The 17399-nt window shown below is 31.5% G+C and overlaps 3 protein-coding genes across 3 annotated transcripts in view; all 3 read left to right on the forward strand.

Moving 5' to 3' along the window:
* Position 1: 1 nt before the first annotated feature.
* Positions 2-7757, forward strand: LOC145312372 (uncharacterized). Its single transcript, XM_080151610.1, has 13 exons — positions 2-65; positions 150-227; positions 744-824; positions 1274-1316; positions 1689-1780; positions 2276-2354; positions 2801-2892; positions 3374-3454; positions 3854-3943; positions 4714-4766; positions 5899-6011; positions 6278-6358; positions 7198-7757. The coding sequence occupies exons 1-13, from the start codon at positions 15-17 to the stop codon at positions 7755-7757; spliced, it is 1494 nt and encodes a 497-aa protein (XP_080007736.1). The 5' UTR covers positions 2-14.
* A 170-nt stretch (positions 7758-7927) lies between these two features.
* On the forward strand, positions 7928-10590 carry LOC145334950 (uncharacterized). The gene is made up of 4 exons (XM_080180592.1): positions 7928-8070; positions 8459-8573; positions 9222-9287; positions 10355-10590. Exons 1-4 carry the CDS (start codon positions 8009-8011, stop codon positions 10445-10447), a joined length of 336 nt encoding a protein of 111 aa, XP_080036718.1. The 5' UTR covers positions 7928-8008; the 3' UTR covers positions 10448-10590.
* A 4628-nt stretch (positions 10591-15218) lies between these two features.
* The window catches only part of LOC145334961 (uncharacterized), a 43229-nt gene continuing 41048 nt past the window's right edge, over positions 15219-17399 (forward strand). The window contains exons 1-3 of the mRNA XM_080180602.1: positions 15219-15366; positions 15848-15908; positions 16911-16999. Of these exons, the coding sequence (XP_080036728.1) occupies positions 15307-15366; positions 15848-15908; positions 16911-16999 (210 nt within the window). The 5' untranslated portion in view covers positions 15219-15306. The remainder of the gene's footprint in view (positions 15367-15847; positions 15909-16910; positions 17000-17399) is intronic.

Below are 17399 nucleotides of genomic sequence, written 5' to 3' on the forward strand. Positions count from 1 at the left end.
TTAGAATCAACAAAATGGACTTTTGCACAAAGTTAAAGCCACCAGAAATCTCCAATTACAAGAAGGTGGGTTTACTATTTTTATACTTCATTATGGTTGCCCTTAGATTATAATTTTGATTACATAAAATATTTTAAAATTATGTTTAGAAGATGCAGATTTTCATAACTGAAGTTACGACTAAAACAAGATTTTGGTTTTACAAGAAAGGCACTGCTTATCATGAGGTAAAAATAAGTTAGTTTTCTATTTTTCATATCTTATAATTACTCTTACTTTACAATTACTCTTATTTTTATGCCCGTAAATAAAAACATAGTTTTATAAAATAATTCGGTGCTGGACCGATGGTTACATAATTTTCAGGAAAGTTCAGCATTAGTCGAGGACACATTTAAGTTTGTTTTGGATATCAAGTTGCCTGATCCCATCCCCCCTCCCTCCTCAACAAAAAAGGGATCAACCCCACACTATGATGGATATATTTTTACTTGAATGTTACACCAGATTTTCATGTCCTATAATAAAGTAAAACCTCAGCGGGCTAAAATAACAATACCCCTCATACACCCCCTTTACCCCAACCCCTCCACTCCTACTGGATGAACTAACAGAACAATAAATGAGCTCCATGATAGCAACCAAAATTGATGACTATTTTTCCACATTTCTATATCTATACACACAATAAAGGTAGACTCTAGGGGTAAGGCCCCTAGTCTAATAATAAAATTTAAATTAAGGCTCTGGAGAGATTAAATAACAGTATGAATGAGAAGTACAATGATCCTATGGAGATAAAGAGTAAAATTATCATAGATCAGGTTAAACATAAGTTTCATTCACCTTAACAACTTAGTTTGGCAATAGTTGGATTATAACACCATCTCCTATCAAATATTCTTTGGTTTGACACCACGGTACCTAGGATTGAGATATCGACTTCTAGTCTTGACTAATCTCTCGCTAAGGCATTTAACTCATAATACTCGCTTTAGAGACGCCTCTCTCTTATAACAGTCTCCCTGAGCAAAGATCTATTGGCACCTTCTCTTAATTTGAATAGTCTGTTGTGTAAGTTAAGCTGCCTTTCAATTAAGCGTTAAATATTAAATATGTATAAAAGAGTTATATTTTATAGCATGGCATGGTCATTTTATTTACAACCAGCCTGCTGCTCTCCTAAAAAGTTTAAATTAATCGTCCCGCTGTTTCATAGATCAGTGGATTCAGACAAACCAATATTTATTATAAAATTATGTTTTATCTTTAGTTGATTCCCGGACTAGCAGTTGCAGCAAATTATATGAAATTAGGTGATACTTTTATTTTAACATCAATCCATTTGTTTTTAAATCCAATTATTTATTTTAACAGAATGGGTGAGAATTTTACTAGTTTAATGAATAAATGAGGAAACTCTCTTTCTTGTTTAAGTTTACCAACAGAAAGGCAGAATTTTCCGCTCAAAATTTGAGGAATTGTTACTTACATAAAATTATGCTAATTTCCTTCATTATTCCACTTACTTTTATTACTTGGAGCTGGAACATAATGTGTAGTTTGTACATTGTACTAAACGGTTTTATTTTTTATAAATGTTTACAATGTTGTATACAATACAAGAATGTCTATAAATTGAAAGTTATTATTATGGCATTTAACTTCTAAGCTACTTTGTCATTTAGGCTACAATAGAGGAATTATAAGAAGTATCAACAGAGTAAATAATTCGGCAACAGTGTTTTTCTGTGATTATGGGACCACTAGTGATATCAAGGTTACGCATTTTATTTCATTCGAACTGTTTTATAATCTTATCAGCCGCCGAATTATAATTCTGATGCAGCCAAAGCACATTTTCTTTTATCAAGAGAAACTAAGCTTGATGAAATTAAATGTTTTAATGAAGTCTAACAAACTATAAATTAAAGAAACTTGAGGGATATGATAAAATATAAAATGATTTATGATTACTTGGATGTTGTACCAGATTTTCATGTACTCTAATAAAGTGATACTCACAGCTGGCTTAAATAACAATACCCCACATCCACTACCGATACCCCATCCGCTCCCCGCCTACTGGAAGAACGAACTGACCAATAAATGAGATATATATTAGTATTACAAACTAAATTGACGACAAGTTTTCCCCTGTCAATATATCTAAGTATTCTATGTTCATTTAAATATTTAAAAAAATAAGGATGACACTTATTACCTAAAGATATATGCTATATATAACATTTGTATAAATTATTTTATTTTTAAGATTGAAGACATTAGAAGACTTTACAATAAGTTTGGTGATTTGCCCATGCAAGGATTCCAGGGCAGACTTTGGGGTCTTGGTAAGCCGAAAATTTTTAACTATAAATCTATTACCCAGACAACTACGTGAAGTGAGGATCTCTTTCTTCTGCTAGCTAATTGCTTTCTGCTCTTTTGTAGCGACTTGGTTGTGTTTATATTTCCGACGCTATTGGCTGATATTCAAAGCCATAATTAAAAGCCGGCACAATGTCCCCACCCCTTAAACATACAGATATTTAGCCCCTGCCCCCTCTAATCTTTTGTTGATGTGAGTACAAACCTAAATATAATAATGTTTTTATTGATTTTCTAAAATTATAATTTACATAGGATTTAACTATCAAATTAAAATACTTTGAATGTTAAATAAGAAGGGAAACAGGAACTTTCCCTTATTAAAACAAAACCTAGTCATAAAAGATCCCATTGCAATTATTTGGAAGGTTCTCTAATGGCATGTAATTGTTCTTATTTTAATTTTTAGATGAGAGTGATGCGGAGAAAGACAATAAGGGTTTTAATCAAGTTGTTCTTAAGATAAGTGAGAATAAACTTGGCTACAATGCCACTATCAAGGTAAACTCTCTCCCCTCCTCACACAAAGTTTGAACGTCAATTGAAAAAATGGTGGATTTTTTTAGAAGGGACTTGTTTCCTATGTGTCTTTTTGTATTACTAAGAGAGTTATTATTTCTAGAATTAATAAGCATCTATTTCATAATTTACTTTGTTTGTACTTTTCATCGGCTTTTCTTTATATTTTATTAGATGGTATCATATTTATGTACATGTACAATGTACATCGCTCTTATAGATGTTGTCAATTGTCATGCAAGTTATTTTAACATCCACTTTACATACCAAGTTACTTTGAACCTTTTTAGTTTTGCATCTTCTGACCTATCGTTATTAGATGGCCAAAACTAATTTAAAAAATTCCAATTTTAGAGTTTTGTTTTAAAGAAGCTAGCATTCACCTGATTCACAGAACACATACATGTTTTAGTTGTTGTATATAAATATTCAAAGTTAATGAGGTTTTTTTTATGATTGTTAGATGAAACAATTCATGGATCAAAGTTCTGAACCAGTTGTTCTTTATTTACATTCCATCGATGACGGGCAATGTCTAAATAAGGTAAGAATTGTCTATATCTTATTGCAATTTTCTTGCAATAGTGGCTAATCTGACCATACATTAATTTAACCACGTTATCTCATTTGTTGGCTCAAAAGTTTGGACACTTTTATTGACTTTTTATTGGTTGGTTCAAAACTATTAGTGTCCAAACTTTTCAACCAATAATTTTAATCTATAGAAAGGGTTATTTTGTTTATCGTCATTGGGGATATACCTATATCAACTTATCATCTTATCTCTTAACATCCCTGAGAACCTATATATATATTAAAGAACATGATTAAATCTTTAAGTCAAAATATAATTTTTTAAATTTTGCAGCTTTGCTAATGATAAAGGTTTACCAACCATATATCTTTTTCTAAGAGTCTAGATTATGTTGCTAATTTATTTTAGGCGTTGGTAAAGTCTAAAACTGCAAATTGGTCGACAGAATATCATGAGAATGCTAACACTCTTGTTAGCTCTAGACTATTTATAGAAAAGGTACGTTCTAGCATTTCATATAAGCAGGGATGGCAATCCGTCAATTATTTGGACCGGATTCGTATTCTTACAAAAATCCGTCCAAAAAATGGCAGATTCTCCGCGGATTCCGAATTCGGATTCGAGATTCTAGCAACATTTTAAAGGCTTTTTAAAGAAAATAAAAAAAATTAAGTGCTACATATGTCTTAAAAATTATTGTTCTTGGTGTTCTCTGGGATTCACTTCCGAGAATCGAACCAGATTTTAAAAGATTTTATATATAATGATGATAATGACAAGTATTAAAAAGGTCAAGACGCTAATTTTAGCCTACCAATTAAGAATCCGAATCCGCTAATAAAAAACGGATTTCGGATTCGGACTGCCAACCCTAATTATAAGAATCACGAAACTTAGTAAAATCTAATTTAAATTATTATTTTATGTAAATAAACTAAAATTTTAGTTTCTTCTGACTTTCTTTGTGAATTTAGCAGCGATATGCCATATAAGGCTTAGTTTTTTTTATAAATGGATACTGCTAGAAATTTTCAGAGAAATATGACTTAAAACATATTTAAAGGAAGCCTGCAGGAAAACCATGGCTCTAACTGATGAAAGACAGTCGAATTTGAAGTTTCCAGATTTTCAACTTTTGTTATTGAAGCTGAGGGCTTCAAATTTGGGATATTGGGTCTATTGGTGGCAGTCTTCCAGCAGTTAGAGCGGTGCATTTCCTGCAGCTTCCTTTAAATTTTTAAAATTTTCTGCATTTTTGTTATTCATAGGAACTTCTGGGGTATTTGAAAACAAAATTTACCACTGAAAGTAACATGCACAGGTAAAAATTGAAGGGGGGGGGGGGAGTTTTGACACGTTTGCGTAAACAATGGGCATAGGATTTATCGTTGGATATAGAGCATAGGTTTTTAATAAAAAAGTATTTTATTACGATCTTTCTTAAAAATAAAGATTTTTTAGATAGGTTTCCAGGTTAGGTGCTGCAGGCCTCCAGGTAGACTCAGGACAGGTAACAAATCAATATTTCTTATTTGAAAAGTTAGAGGACATTGTTCCGGTCCTGGAGGTCTCCAGGTAGACTTTGGAGAGGTAAAAATAAAAATTTCTTATTATAAGTTAAAAGTTCACTTACAAAATAAATAGGCATTTTTTGATAATATTTACATGTTTGAAGAAAAAAATGAAATGAAAGATGAAACCTATGCTCACTGTTATGTGCCAAAACTTTTCCCTTCTTTTGTTGGTAGACAATGATGGTATCATTAGATAGTAGGGAAGCAATAACAAAAATATTGAACAAACGAACAGAGTAAGGGGGGGGGGAAGTTTTGACACATTTGCGTAAACAGTGAGTATAGGCTTTATCTTTGGTCTGAGAGGATAGGTTATTAGGGATAAAATCATTCTTATATGATGGATTTTACCAAGTTTAAATATTTTTTGGATAGGCCTCCAAGTTCAGGAGCTGTGGGCCTCCAGGTCCTCTCTGTACAGGTAAAAAAAAATTTTTTTTTTTTGAAGAGTTAGAAGTCAACGTATGAAACAAAATATGCATTTTTTTCTTCTAATATGTGAATAACATTTAAAAAATATGCATATTTTGTTTCATAGGTTGACTTCTAACTCTTCAAAAAAAAAATTATTTTTTAAATTTTTACCTGTACAGAGAGGACCTGGAGGCCTGCAGCTCCTGAACTTGGAGGCCTATCCAAAAAATCTTAAAACTTGGGAAAATTTATCATATAAGAATGATTTTATCCCTAATAACCTATCCTCTCAGTCCTTAGATAAAGCCTATACTCACTGTTTACGCAAATGTGTCAAAACTCCCCCCCCCCCCCCGCCCCTTATTAGAGTAGATTAGTCAAAGGTATAATCAAATAAAATAGCAGAAGTTATTGTAAATAAAAATAACATTGTTAAAATACAAATTAAATTATTTATTTATTAAGTTTCTTGGTGGCAAAAGAAAATGAGATAACAAGAAAAGTGTTTACTGAAGTTGGTTGTGAAAGTGTTGACCAGGACATGGACACAAGCATATCAAGCATCTCATCTTGCTCAAGTAAACATTTTAATAGATTTTATATGGAGGGGGTTGTATTTACCTAACAATCGGGTAAAATTTGAAAGCACCCAAGATAGTTGAAAAATCAGAGCTTCAATAAAGCTTCAATGGGGGGACAAGGATATTACCCCTTTGCCAAACCCCCCTGGACATAAGTTTATGCATATGCAATGTTGGCTTTTCTTAAATTAAATGCTTAATTTATAGGATGTAACTTTTAGCATTGCTTTGTTAATACCAATAACTAGTAAATTGTTTTTTAGGAATACAACAGAACGTCAAAATTAATGAGGAATTTTGTTCAGCCTTAAATCTTCATAATTCAAAAAAAAAATTCAACGATGGTATCCAAAATGTTTGTCCTTCCCACTTTTTTACTTTGTCTGTCTGTTCCATTTTTTGATTTGTCTGTCTGTTCCATTTTTAACACTAACTCCAACTTTGGCTATAGTTCAGCTAGAAGAAGATATGCTTTAACAGTTATAGAATCATCTAACTAGGCTTAATCAATCTAGGACACCACGGACATCCGCTTCATGTCATTCTTAGATCCGTCCGTCCGTCAAATAAAGTCAGCAAAAAACTTGGTCTACAGCAGGTTTAGAAGAATGTTTCTTTCAGTTTTTCAATCGTCTAACCAAGCCTAATCAATCTAGGACTCTACGTCCGTCCGTCCTTCTAAGTAAATTAACAAAAAACGTGAACTTTGAACTATTTGACGAGAAATAGGTCTGATCACTGAAGTTAAGCAATTTCATAGGAAAAAAGAAATAAAGGCTGGAAAAAAATTATAGAACTCTTGGATTAATTCTCTGGTTGTTAATTGGGTGGATGATGTGTCAGATAGTTGCAGTGAACATGAAAATGTAGCAGAGACACAACATAAAGCAGTTGTTACTCAGATTAGAGCAGAAATTCAATATCAAGGAACGTTTTTTAACCATTTATACTGAACCAAACATTCGCCTAGTTGTTGAATTTTGCAAATTAAAATGACTCTCAAAGGCTTATTTCAGTGCAAGTCTTTATCTTCTGTTGGTTATCAAATGATTTAAGTTCAGATTTGGGTATGAAGGATATTTAATTTATTGTTCATAGCTTGTTGTTGCTATAAAAAAACATGTTTTTGTTAAAGCCTTTCCATAAGACAATTAAGGCTAGTTTTAAAATAATACGTTAACAGTTGGCTGCGTGAAACAGCAAGACAGGAAGTCGGAGACAGGAGGAACAGAACTGAAACAAGTACAGTTACAGCAAAAGAACCAGAATGTAACAAATAAAGCTGCCAGAAATATCTTCAATGATGGGATTAAGGATAACAAAAATATGATTGCACATGCTGACAGAGATGTCATTGAACACGACCTCAGTGATGAAAATAAAGCTAACAAAAATGTTAATTTACAGGATCTCAATAATGACAATGAAGCTAACAGAGATATTGCACAAGACTCTAATGATGACAACAATGATATCAATAATTTCTTTGCACAAGACCTAAATGATGACAAAAATGTGATTGCACAAGACCTAAATGATGCCAATAGAGATGTCATTCCACATTATTTCAATGAAGCTAACAAAAATATCAATGCTGCACAAGACTTCATGGATGCTGAAGAACAAACATCTACTATAACAAGTGATTTGAATGGAAATAACATAGAAGTAAAATTTTCAAATGCCCAAAACCAGAAGAAAAATGATAAAGATTTATTACCATTCAGGAAAATATTGACATAATTTGTTTGGTGAAATTAGTTTTTTTCCATTTTTTGAAGCAGTCGTTTTACCCTATGGTTAAGAGCCCATGGTTTCGGAATTTTATTGAGCTACTATTCAACATGATCAAATGTACTTTTATCACAAATGGTACGGATTATAATATCCTCATGTCAATGTTCTATTTTAGAAATAACTCAGTATATTTCTTCAAGCTGAGTGCTGAAGATAAATTTTTAATACCTTTTGTGTATGGATGGGGAGGCTGCTGGATGCAAGGAAAACATATTTCCAGACTGATTCCACAGTGGAGTGGAGCTGATCTCTTTGAGAGGTAAAAAAAATTTTAAAAAGTCATATTTATTAAAAGAGTTTTCATGCAGGGGCGTGCCCAGGGTTTTTGCCAGGTGGTGTTTGATGCTAGCCAGAAAATTTTGATAATCTTCGCACATTGTTTGACACCACCCTCAACCCACAACTTTGAGGGGGGGGGGGGGTAATACAGACAACACGAGGTGTGTTTTGTTATGGATACAACACCTGAGGTGTACTCCATTACGTCATCGATAAAATCGGAGTTGTTAATATGTCAATGTTATTCTTCAGCAAAAATCCTTGAAGATATTTCAAGTTAGTGCAATAAACTATTTCCTTTATCTTGATAATTAAACATGCCGCGCCTGATGAGATACAGTATTTCATTTATTTTAAATAATATTTAGATTACTAAATGCATCTGATTGGAAGAATATGGTGAGGCATAACGATGTGAAGACATCTAATGATGACAATCTCAACTCTCTCATTCTCAGAGTAATAAATGCTGGCAGCGAAGAGGTGATTTTAATAATCAGCTTATATCATCAACGAAATTAATTCGGAAAAAATAGCGCAACCTATACATGATTTTCAGCTGTCGTTGGGGAGTGGATACAAAACCGCGACATTACAAAACCGCGACATTACAAAACCGCGAATGTTACAAAACCGAGCCATTACAAAAGACCAACATTCAAAAAGTCTTAATGCTAGAAGGTCATGGCCGCAAAGCTCGGCCCCCTGGCCTGCCTAGCCGCGGGCGCTCGGCCCCCTTGCCTATAACCTCATTAAACTATCCACGAACGTGAGCACGTGATTCTAAGTACCTTCCTGCATTGATCCTAAGTATTTTCTTCCAGAATATAATAGGTCACTATTAATCATTAGTATATTGACGAGAAAATTTATATTTCACCACTTCAAGTTGAAGAAAAGTAAAAAAATGTCCAGCATTTTTAGTCAAAATTCTATCAAACGTTTAGTTGAGTTCCAGGTGTCTTTAATTGTCCATGTTGTCAAATACTAAAAATAAAAAAAATAAGTACATTAACTATTTTTTCTCGTGTTATATATGTATGTTTAAATTAACGCTAATATGGATTAATTTACAACATACATATATAACACGAGAAAAATCTAACCCATATTAAAAGTTGTTAATCTTAGGGTAGTTGCAGATTGTACAGGATGGTTGATCTACCAGACATCCTTAAACATTTTATCTATGACAAGGTATTATTTTTTTCCTTTTCTTTATTGTGGTTGGTGGTTAATTGGTTTGAAGCGCAAAGAAATTTAAAAATGTGTAATGTCAAAATTTTTTTATCTGATTTTTGAAGAACACAGTATTAGTGTCTGGCTGATTATGACGTAACAAAAAAAAATTAGCCAATGAGAGGCCGTTATTGACCAATGGTAAAATTTATAGTGGCCTCTCATTGGCTAATTTTTTTTGTTACGTCATAATCAGTCAGACACTATTACTGTGTTCTTTTTGAAACATGGCGAGAAGCTCAAATTATTTTTAAAACCTTAAAATATATATAAATGATATACAGTGTGTTTTTTTTATGAGAACTTTTTTTTAAAAAAGCAATTTTACCCCACTTATAGTTATCAAAATTTAATGATTAATGGCTTATTTTCTTCGTTTTTTAAGGCAATTAATAGAACACCAAAAAAATGTTTCAGTTTTTATCTAAAAAGTACAGTAAAATTTAAAATTCAAAACTTAGGTGTCAACGTCTAAAAATGGTTTTAGCGCATTTTTCTTATGCTCAAATATTCAACCTTTTGCAAGAATAGCTGCTAAACACTTGAAAGTTGAAATATAGAGCTAAAAATGTATACAGATACCATTAGGGACATGTACTAGAACATATCAAAGTTTGATGGTCATATCTCAACCAGGGAGGGAGTACTGGCCCCCCAAAGTCGACTACAGAAAATCCAATTTTTTTTCTTGCAAAGGGTAGAAGATTTAGGCATAAGAAAAATGCGCTAAATCCATTTTTAGATGTTGACACCTAAGTTTTGAATTTTAGATTTTACTGTACTTTTTAGATAAAAACTGAAATATTTTTTTTGGTGTTCTATTAATTGCCTTAAAAAACGAAGAAAATAAGCCATCAATCATTAAATTCTGATAACTATAAGTGGGGTAAAATTGCTTTCAAAAAAGTTCTCATAAAAAAACACACACTGTATATCCAAAAATTACTAAAGCACCAAAAAAAACAGTTGCCTACCTTGCCTTTATTAAATGTATTGTCTGTACCTAATCATGTTAATATTTTTAGAACGAGCTAAACAGGATAGCCGACCTTATCAGGGACGTATTAGAAGCATTTAACTTCATAGAAGACAACGATGTGACAAATTCTGACCATTAAAGTCAGTCTGATACCAAATAGCTTTTCAGAAAAACATTCTCTAATTGTAAATTAATTCATTAATAACAGTGACAACAGTTTTAAATGAACCCTTACTGAATTTACATTTTACATTCATTTATTAACCTATAAAAAAAGAAAAATAGACCATTAGGGGGTTAGAGGGAAACGCCCTCCATACTTCATCACTTATTCTAAGATATTTTGATAACTTACTTGGTCAGCGGCCACCAAACCATGATCCAGCTAATGTGTCTAGAATTAGACGTGACAATCCACTATGTAGCTTTTACAAAATAAAACACTAAAAATTAACCCTAAAACAATCCGACCAAAGACTGAAGGCCTAGATCAACAACATAAATCAGTGAAAGCTTATCCTGACATTAAACTTCTTTCCAAATGAACACATGTAAAGTCTAATGCAATTTACCAATGTAAAGACAATGCTATAAGCAACTAATCCAAACTTTCCAAACAATACAGGCTTCATCTACATTTATCTTAAGTATGAGATTGCGGGTCAGGTCAAAATGTGCTTGAACTTGGAGCTTGAGCTGGTCCTAGTGGCTATACAAAAGTGTCTCAACCTGCTCCATGACTTCTAAGGTCCAAATGCTAAGAAACTATGGCTAATCAATCAGTCAGTCAATAACAAGTATTATCTTAGGAAAGCAAACATGATGGAACAAAATTCGTATTGTCAGGATTATTATGTGAGATTTTAAGTAATATATCATAAGTGAAATCTATATTTTATTACTTGGATGTTGAAATAGATTTTCATGTATTCTGATAGTGAAGCCCGCAGCTGGCTAAATTAGATAAACCATCAATCCACCCATTTACCCATCAACACCTCCTACTGGATGAACGAACTGACCAATAAAAGTTTATATGTTTTTCAACCTATTTTTAAAAAAAATGAGGTCCATATTAGCAAGCTAAATTGACGACAAATTTTTCCGATTTCAATATATAAATGTTGTATATCATAAGTGATGCATAGATGCTGTAAACTATTAAAAAATTAGTTGTAAGGACTCAGCAGGGCCGGGAACTTCCTAGCTGCGAAGCCTAGAGGAAAAATAAGCCACCTTTAATTGACATCAATAATTTATAAGTTTAGATGTAACTATACAGTATACACCAGTCAACTATATAACGTCAACGCTGAAAAATTTGTAAAATAAAATAAAAAACGTTACCTTTTTAAGTTGAAATTGACAAATCTTAGGACCAATGAGCTTTGCATTATGGGATCAAAGGTCAATGGGAGTATACAGTTGTTTAACTCTAACTCTTACCCCCCTATTTTTATTTATCTTTATTGTCGCATCACCCTATCTTAGCCAATTTAACCAAACCTAGCTAAAAGCCTGCTATATGCCTAAGTTCGTTAATTATTACTATTAGACATTTGTATTCTGTTTTATAGTTATTTCATATACGCATTAGTTTCATATTTAGTTTTTTCCATTATATTCATTTTTTACACCAAGTTTCTTGTCAATAAAAGTAAAATACAAAAAGAGCATTTTTCATTCATTTATAAAAACCCGCTGATATGATTGGTGAAGAGCCTGGTGTATCCGACCAATGAGAGAGAAGCCGAGTCAATGACGTCAAAAGTGTAGACGTGGAAGCTGCCCAAAAGTTGTGAAATTTTTGCATCATAATATAGATATGGGTTTTTTACTGTATAAACCGTTAAACTAAACGATAGGCAACTTATTTGATATTGAATTGCGATTTTTAAAAATGTATCGTGCCTTATTTTGTATTATTGGAGAAAAATTGAAGAAAATTCGCTAAATTTATGTATGTAACTTGAATTTATTTCTATTCAATCCCATTTACCCCGTATAAAGGTAAATTTTCTACTGTAATTTAACATTTGGGTCCATAAAATGACCTTTAGAGTTGCCGCAGGCAATGCAATGGTCTTACATCATTCTATTCAAGTCTCAAATGTCAAATTGAATTTATATTATTTAAATTGCCACTTGGCATTTATTCACGCAACCTCGGAAAATGTCCTTCCTTTAAATTAGGGTTACCAAAACACAAAAAAAATATTTCAATTTTAATTGGACATAATTCGATGATAATTTTAGTAAAAATATAGGTGATATATTTCAATTTTGAAAATATCGCGTAAAAATCAAATTAAAAAATGACATATCATCTTGAGAAAATATTTTGACTAAACATTGGCAACCCTGGTTAGGACAGGTAGAAGAAGCAGACAACAGAAAAAGAGAGAGGAAAAAATGAATATGACACTCATACTTTCATTCTAGTTTTTATTATACAAAAAAAATGAAGATTTTAAGGCTTTTTTTGCAACTATTTGTGTTTTTATTTACGTAGATTACAGTTTTAAAGTGATTTTACGTGATTTTTAAACGTTTGTTTGTCTTTAATTTGTAAATATTTAGTATCTGTGATAAATACCATATGTTATTTCATCATTATATTATTATAATATAAGCCACGTTAATACTATTACAAATATTATTTTACTAAACCTCTCTTTTAAGTTTTTATACAGCTGATTTTATATCTTTAGCTCGATTTCTTGAAGAATTTGATTTTCCCTATGACAGCTTTCACTGAGTGAACTCATAGAAAAAGTGTATCATGAACAATCCCGATGTAAATCCGAAGTGAATTCCCGAAGTAAATTCCCTAAGTGGACGTCATTTACATATGTGAATTCAATCCTTATGTTACATGGGGAACAGGCTATTCCTTATGTGAATAAGCTGTTTTACCTAAGCTTAGCTGTCAAATACATGAGTAAATAATCGATTTTTACGGGGCATTTGTGCATAATAACAATAATTTCGGGAGGGTAGAATTAAGTAGATATGTTTTTCAAGGTACTTTTGTAGATTAGAATTTAAACACAAATAAAAAAGCTCCAGAAAACTAAAATAAACAATGATAAAAATTGTTCTATATGGAAGAAAATATAGAAAATAAAACTCTTTAATTAATTCTAATCCCACTACAGTTTTAATTAATTTCTTCAAGGGGGATGTAACTGCTTTTTTTATGTAGACCATTAACAAACTATAAAAATAAAAGCCTAACATTAGAATTTATTATTAAAAATTCTAAAAAAAATTACTAAGTGCTCTCGCAGTGGAAAATTTTTGGAAAAAAATAACATGGTCTTAAATGATACAATATTGTCTAATATGGCAAGAAATGGTGAAAAAATTTTTTTTGCCAGTGGCAGCGATTTCAGCAGCTGCAGTTTCTCTAAAAGATAAATATTACAGAGACAAACACTGTCCCTGCAAAAAAGATTTTGTTCAATTATCCTTTGGTACAGACGAACATACAGATAAACATCCTGTTACTTTTGTATAAAGATTTACTCTTTGTATTTTTCTTAATTTATCTACACTCTTTGTAAACTTAATTTGTTAATAAGAGAAAAAAATTTAAGGACATATTTGTATTACCTAAATAATTAAGAAAAGTTATCATATTGATTAAATTATTGTTTCTATAAAATTATATTAATACTTAAAAATAATAGTTATGTTTACTATTATCATTTTATGATTCTATTTCCGGAATTTAGAGAAGAAGACATTTAATAAGATCTTCAAAATGGGCTTTGTGTAAATCAAACTGTTAAAAAAATTGGACAACATAATAATTAAAAATGTGGCAACATTGCTTTTAAATACTTATGACAGCTTATTTCCCTCAGCTAATTACATATGTGAAAAATACGCACAGCTAACATAAGTATTATTCATGAGACACTTTCTGTAAGTGCGTCATCAGGAATCACTTTCCTTAAGTCCACATAGGTAACACATAAGGAATTTCCCCCTAGTAAACCCTATGTACCAAGCTGTTTGTTCAAGAAATCGAGCTTTTTTAGCACATGTTATTTCATAATAAATAATATTGTTTTTCTTTTGTTAGAAGAATAGGTAGTTATTTAATAATTCCTTGATTTTTACGCATTTCTTCCATTATAAAGCATAATTACGTATAATCTAGTGGTGCTAAAGTGAAATTCTTTATACACGGGGATGGAGGGGACATTGGACTGTATATTACAGTGGTAAAACCAAGGTTTTACAATTAAGCACTTTTACTCGATCATTTGCTGGCTTTAAGAACTTTTTGAACACTTTATGGGTATTAAATTTTTTTATCTACTGGGTAATTTTGTTTCTCATCATTACTGAGGATCATCAACTTGTAGATTTACTAGCGGCTACGTCCCTAATGCGCGCCTCTAGGGTACTTGAAGTAAGGGAAGGGGGAAGTCGACCCATATTCAATTCCAGTTAATTTGGATAAGAATTACCTAGCAAAAAAGATTTTAGGAGGATATTTTTTTTCTATTATATATCTTGAGGGTGTTGGTACCAAATCAGTCCAGCAGTTATTAGCGCGCCAATAACTGCTGGAGATACTATAGCGAGATACTTTGGTACGGACAGATAGACATCCTGTTATCTCTGGCTTTTTTAAAGGGATAAAGAATATGATTTTATTTTTACTTATACTCTAAAAATGCCTTCAATTTGAATGAGAATAGTTATACAACATTTTTTGCGTCTTTGAAAACTTTTCTTCTCGCCTTTAGGTACATCGAAAACTGTAAGCATTATGAATACTATATCAATTCTCTGTCTTCTGTATTGTATTAATGGCAGCTGTCCCATTAATGAAACATAGGTTGGTTAAAGAATCACAGCTTATATTTAGTCATAAGATTTTATTTAGGTAGGTAATTAATCTTTTTTTCAGAAAAAATACAAAATAAAAAGTTAAAACATATTAAATACAGTGAAAAAAGCATATAATAATAAATAAGAAGCATGGATTTCAGTTTGTTTGGCGGCGGAATTGATGTTCTACCAGAGTTCGATAAAGATAACAGGAAAATAGTCAATTAAAATTTAAAATTTTGTTAGCGAAAGCTTAATTTTAAAGTAAGCTTCAAAAAGCTACACTGTCTTCGGAGTTAAACCCCACCCCATTGTCTCTTGCTCAAATTAGTAAGCTAAATGTGTACACATTCCCCTTTGTTGCAAGTTTTATGTATAATACAAAAAAATATTTAGTGTGACTTATTTTCTTAGATTTACATACCTAACTTCTTATTATACATACTAATTTATTTTTTTTGTTATAGGGAAATAGATTCTCTTTTAACTTTTTTTTCCCTACAACAAAAGAACCTAAAACACTTCTCAGGCAAATGGAAAAAGCTTCACTGAAAATTTTAGACTTATTTTGGTCCACGCACCTTGGTTTCAGATATTACCTTACTTAGTCAATACCTAAGAAAAATACATATTTACTTCCAATTTGCTGCTTAATTATATAGGATACTAATTGACTTTTTTTTTTTTTTTTAGTAATTATGGGCTCGAAGCCCAAAGAATAGAATTATGTCCAAAATTGGATTCTGACTTCAAGGAATGATAATCTTTATTTTTTCATATAAAACAAGTACCAACCTAATTATTTTTCAAAAAGACAACAAATTGATTTCTAGTTGGAAGGTATAAAGCAAACGACTTTTTTTTAACTAAGGCTTAATTTTGGAAAGATATGGCAGGTGTCCATTTGAGAAAGAAGAAAAACAACGAATGAAAATGAATTTAAAAAAAAACGGGTTGATTAAACTGTAAATATGCTATATAAAAAACTTAATTCTTAACAAGAATTCAGTGGTAGTGGGCAGAGAGTAAGGGAGGGGACAATGGATCGAATATTCAATTTTTATGAGTCTCAGACTTTGGGTACTGGCTTAAAGGGTATGTGCATGAATTCAGCAGGTTCTGACTGACTTTGGGTACTAGCGCATCAATGCCCCGCTAACTATCTGAATTAGTTTTCAAAATAGCAGACAGAAATTTGTTATAAAATGGCTGGTTTTAACAAATATTTTTTCCCAAGAAAATGTCATTTCATGTTCTAAAGTTCTAAACACGAATTTTCTAGTGATTAATTACAGAATGTTTACTACATTGTGATGTATTGGTAATTTAATGTTCAAGTAAACTATTTTTTTCTTAGATCTAATTTTGTTCTAAATTATATTACCATGATCCCTTTATAATTTGGTCAAATTTTTCTGATAAATCTGGTTTTCATTGCTTTTCAGCTAAAACTCTTTAATTGAATTTATTGCCCATTGTCCCCTCCCTTACTCCCTGGGTAGTTAGGGTTCCGCCGCCGTTTCTTCACAATTTACCTCTTAAAATCAACTGTAATGCCAAAATTCTGTGCTTTAACTCCTTTTTTTGTGGTAAAGTTCCTGTTTGTTTTAGATTTGCTTTAAAAAAGTTTCTCATCAGCCTACCCTCTTTTGATAGGATATTTTTGTAAAGAAAACTTAATCTCCGTTTTCTACCACTAATATCTTACTTATATTTTTAAAAGAAAAATTAAGATTTTAAAAAAAATAATCCGCAGGATATCTTGGATATGTCCTTGGAGGAGAGTGGACTCGGAACTCTTGGTGAAATTATGATTGGAGACAAGGGAACAGGACAGCCACCGGTGAGTACAATTACATGCTCGTTTTTCTTTTTGTGTAAGGGTCAGGTTATATATTGGTTCTACTTCAGGGGTGTTAGGCCAATCAATATTGGTTACCATTGCGTTACTATGGTTAACTTTACAAATTTTCAAACTAGAATTTATGTTAAAAATATATATTTAAAGTCATTGACTCGACTCATAAAGACAACACTTATTTTTTTTTTTTTTATGAAAATATCTTCTATAAAGAATTTTATTTTTCTTAATTTAGCAATAGATGATGTATTACTTTTATATATAGGCATATACAGTTTTCTGTATTATTACTATTATATTTATATTTACAAAGACAACTACTGTAAACCAAGTATGCACGTTTGTATTGCCCTTTCAATTTTTACGAGAAATCAGGGGAAAA

The sequence above is a fragment of the Acartia tonsa genome, chromosome 2 (genome assembly GCF_053477335.1).
Source record: "Acartia tonsa isolate MP-2025a chromosome 2, ASM5347733v1, whole genome shotgun sequence".
Lineage (NCBI taxonomy): Eukaryota > Metazoa > Arthropoda > Copepoda > Calanoida > Acartiidae > Acartia > Acartia tonsa.